Raw genomic sequence first — 4731 nt, 5'->3', positions numbered from 1 at the left:
GTTCATGTCTGTTTGGCTGATGACCGGTTGTTGTACATCTTTTGGTTTCAAGTCCATGTAAAACTCGTTTATCTTTATCAAAAACTATATGAATACAATTGGCAAGAATGATTGTATATTCCATTGTAAAATGGTAAAAATAAATGCAAAGCTAAAAAATGTCGAGACAATTATATTAAAGGCCATTGTAGTAATACATTTTCGCAGTTCTGCTGGCCTTGAATATTATGGCTTAAAGTTAAACAGACTAAAAAAAGCCCAAAATGCTGGTCAATGTAACTGTTATTGATGCAAATGGGGCGACAAACACTTTCTAGTCTACATATAATATTTACGATATACAGACAATTGTTGCGAAAACCAGCATGAATATTCAGTTGATACCACCCCATGCGGAGAGTGCAATTAATGGTGATCCTTTCCACTTTACAATTATGGCATGTCCATGGGCTTCCAGACTATAATATTCTCCGGAAGCATATTCTTGTAGTAACAATCTAGCCTGATACATAGCTTGAAAGCTGAAGCTCCTTTCCCTGAACCCTGCTTGTTTGAAGAAACACGTCCACACATCATTTCTAACATGCCTAACAGTCCTCTCCTTCCCCTCATAGACTATCATATTCCTTATCTGACTTCCAGTAATTATTTCTTCATGCTTCACCCTCTTCATATCATTTCTATCTTTTAAGGTAACATCGAACAGATCAAAATACGCCATGTAATGGGAAAGCACCTCTCTGAATCTATTGACAAAAGAAGGAGAATTATGCTGGGCTTCTATTTCAATATTCACCATTACCATTGGCCTCAGTTTCTTGATAACAATTAAGAGATTGTCCAGAAGGACTGGGTCGTATAACAAACTTCTCAGAACAATTGGAGCATAAACTGCCAACGCCTCACCAGATTTAACGCTGAATAAACCTTCCTTAATCTCCTCTATATTAGGGATCTCCATAATACTGTACGAAAACGGAATCGCCAAAGATTTTGCCAGCTCATGAAGTCGTTTTCCGCTTTTCCTAAGCTCTTCACCATTCATCCCAACTGCTGTAATCTTGAGAAGCTCTAGCCTACGGAAAGAAGAAGAAACGGATCGATGTGCAAGATATTCCATCAATACCGTCCAGTGCGAACCATTTCGAATTCCTAGATCAATTACATGAATTTTCTTGGCATTCCCCACGACGTCTATGATTGCCTGCACAGACGTGAACTGCATTACATTAACAAAGGGCAGAACTCTATTATAGTAAGCAAGGAGACTGTAAAACTCATTTTTGTCAAATTCACCTTCAATATTGTAGGCAAAATCTGGGACTGGTTTGGCTGGATTGTTTAATATGCCAAGACTCTGGCGTTTGATTCTCTCCTGCAGGGCGCCAGAGAAATAATAGCCGAGCCTCTGTGTTGGATTCCCCTGCTGACAAGACAAATTTTGGCATTTTCTCACCAGTCCAGCAGCGTGATCATATTTACCCTCGCCTATCATTCGTGCAGACTCTAGCAGAAGTTGAACCAATTCCAGCCCTTCCTCTTCCTCTCCATTCATATCCTCGTGATCTGAGCTATCCTTAGCGCAAACACGATATTGTTCTCCTGGCACGGAAATATCAATTACTGTCTGCGAATTCCCTGAGTGAGAATTTTCGTTCAACTGTCCAGACATTTTATAATTGTTTACCAGTTCCTCATCAAAAGGAAAGATATGAAATAAATTATGGCTCTTGAGTTCCTCCCCAGAAGGAAACATTTCATGTTTCCGCAGCTCAAAGGTGTTGTCCATGGTCAGATATTGGTCAAGCTCAGTACCATCTGACTCGCATGGCAACGACATGATAGAATAATTTGACATTGAAATTGGAGCGGTTCCATTGTTGGATAAATTTATCTTCTGTTTATTTGCTGCGAATTGGCTCTCAGTATTCATCTCTTTCCCGGAGGGAAACTTTTCACGGTCTGACAGACCAAAGGTGTCCTCCATGGGTATGGGTAGATATTGTATATGCTCACTACCGTCTGTCTCATTGAATGAATAATCCAATATGGAAAGAGAAATTCCATTGCCAACAGCCATCTCTCTATTTGCTGGAAATTGGCTTTCAATATTCGCTCCAGGAATTGGAAGAGTAACTTACAAAGTGCAGAAAAAGGCTAGATTTCATATATAGCCTACTCGGCGCAGACCACAATGTTCATGTCGTCATCACACCAAATGCAATGAGATACATACAAATTCGGCATATGGTCATTGTTGTCATCACACAAAATCCAAGGAGATAAATACAAATTCAGCATAAATTGTTAATCGGTAGAAATAATTTTAAGATGGCAATTCTTAAACTATGAATTTTGATTATAAAAAGTAACATTAGATAAGTGTAAATTATTACGGACATTGTGATTGTTGAAGAGTATGAGATTAAAAAAATTACTTATAGTAAGTTATTATAAAGATTTTAATCAATTGATCTTTATGAATTAGGTTAGTTAAATATGTAATGCTAACAAATATTAACATGAAAATGATGTCTAATTTTTTTGTGTGTTTTTTTGTTTTTTTTTAATTGATTTTCATGATTATGAGTAAGCTTGAGTGGGTTAGAGAAGGGAAGCATTTTTAAAATTCAGTTCGGGGACAAAGACTTCTCATTCCTAACTAACTCATTTAAAAGGTTGCAGTGTCAGGGGTCAAGTCACATAGAGAGGGGCTTACCCCTAATGCAATAGTCAATAATTAATTTGACATTACTAGCTCCTTGGCAAGGATTTTAAACAAGGTCTTAAAAAATAAAAAATATCCCTATGATTTAAGGACTGGAACATCATCGATTTGTGGTGTACGATGTTATTCTAAGATAACCATAAATTGATATTATTACTCTAGGATAGTATTGCTACTACCTTTATTGCAAATCTAATGTGAGTATTCACATTGTCTCTACCTTCCTGCACAAAATTTTGTATTTGAAATAATATTAGGCTAAATGTTAACATGGTAATAATAATATCATTAATTATTATTATATTAATATTGTTATTATTGTTATCTCAATGTTAATATAACTTAATGGTGATTATATACCACTGCTATTTCCTTTGACAATAATGGCCTTTATATTTTAATGTGATAATGCTATTAATCCATATTTTGTTGACTTTAATTGCCTATAAATTTATGTTTGTATACGTGTATATATTTTTACATATATTTGATTGTATATTCTAAAAGAATGATAGACCACTATATTTTTAACTTAGGTTAGTCTCATCTACCCTAGAGTACCAATGTTGAATTTAACTGGTAAATTTAAATGCTTATTAAAATTTACTCTTCCTACAACCGCGTGCAAGTCTGACCTTGTGTAATTTAGACTAGCTTGTCTTATTATCTAATTCCAAGCATATAGCTAAAATTGTTTTAAATAAAATTTTGCCATTTTTTTGGAATGTGATTCAAGCTCAAGATATTGTTGTACACACTCTTCCTACATGGTCAATTGACCATATTAGACTAGGCAATTGTGTTTTAGAATAATAGGCCACTATATTGTTTAACTTAGTTTAGTCTCATCTACCCCAAAGTACCAATGTTGAATTTAAATGCTCATTAAAATTTACTCTTCTTGCAAACACATGCAAGTTTGACCTTTTGTAATTTAAACTCGCTTGTCTTATTATTGGATTCCAAGCATATATCTACAACTTGTTCTAAATAAATTTTTGGCATTCTTTTTGGAATGTGATTAAAGCTCAAGAAATTGTTGTACACACTCTTCCTGCATGGTCAATTGACCATATTAGACTATGCAATTGTGTTTTAGAATAATAGGCCACTATATTGTTTAACTTAGTCTAGTCTCGTCTACCCTAATGTACTAATGTTGAATTTAAATGCTCATTAAAATTTTCTCTTCCTGCAAACACATGCAAGTTTGACCTTGTGTAATTTAAACTGGCTTGTCTTATTATATGATTCCATGCATATATATACAACTTGTTTTAAATAATTTTTTGCCATTTTTTTTGGAATGTGATTCAAGCTCAAGAAATTGGTGTACACACTATTCCTACATGGTCAATTGACCATATTAGACTGTGGAATTGTGTGACATGTGTTCCATTTTTGTTTTGGCTACTTGCATTGGTCCTAGTTAAATGACTTATGTTTTTTGATAATTTTTTTAAACCAAAATAATGAAGTTGAATTCATTTCCCCCCTCCTTTCTTTACCACTCATGTAGCATGCTAAGGGAAGAGAGGTGTAGTTGAGCTCTTTTGGAGCCTAGGAATTCTTTACATAGTCTTTTTGAAAACCTCAACGTAACTCTCGCATGGTTTGAATGACCTTTCAAGTCTATTTTAAAATCATTGAAAACATATTCACCTTTGCTTTCATTTTCTTAGCATTGAGAGGGAGAGAGTTAGTTTAGTTTTCTTTTAAACTTTTTTAAGTAGCTTTTTCTTTTGTTTATAGATGGAAGGTGAGGGAATTCTTGCGTAAGTGTTTATTACAACTATGTTTGAGTATTGAGGAGCTACAAATATCTAGTGAGTTGTGTGTTATACTGTGAGCACATACACATCCAGTGTATGAAGTTTGAAAACTATAAATCAAGCCAAATATCATACTCAACCCCCTTGGTAAAGAAAATGTATGAAACTAAGTTTATATTTATTTGTATATTTATAACTCAGTAAGCAATAAAATGATGTATGTTGGAGAGG

General features: G+C 34.4%; 1 protein-coding gene across 1 annotated transcript; it reads right to left on the bottom strand.

Moving 5' to 3' along the window:
* Positions 1 to 373: 373 nt before the first annotated feature.
* Positions 374 to 2080, bottom strand: LOC131865755 (DELLA protein RGL1-like). Its single transcript, XM_059215367.1, has one exon. It carries the CDS (start codon positions 2078 to 2080, stop codon positions 374 to 376), a length of 1707 nt encoding a protein of 568 aa, XP_059071350.1.
* Between the last annotated feature and the right edge of the window lie 2651 nt (positions 2081 to 4731).

This window comes from Cryptomeria japonica, unplaced genomic scaffold (assembly GCF_030272615.1).
Source record: "Cryptomeria japonica unplaced genomic scaffold, Sugi_1.0 HiC_scaffold_118, whole genome shotgun sequence".
NCBI classification, from domain to species: domain Eukaryota; kingdom Viridiplantae; phylum Streptophyta; class Pinopsida; order Cupressales; family Cupressaceae; genus Cryptomeria; species Cryptomeria japonica.
Note: the sequence above shows the minus strand (reverse complement) of the source record. Positions and strands in the feature narration are given on the sequence as shown.

Bases quoted from the DNA above. Each gene is read 5' to 3' on its own strand.
- LOC131865755 (XM_059215367.1), bottom strand. From the start codon at position 2,080: ATGGCTGTTGGCAATGGAATTTCTCTTTCCATATTGGATTATTCATTC.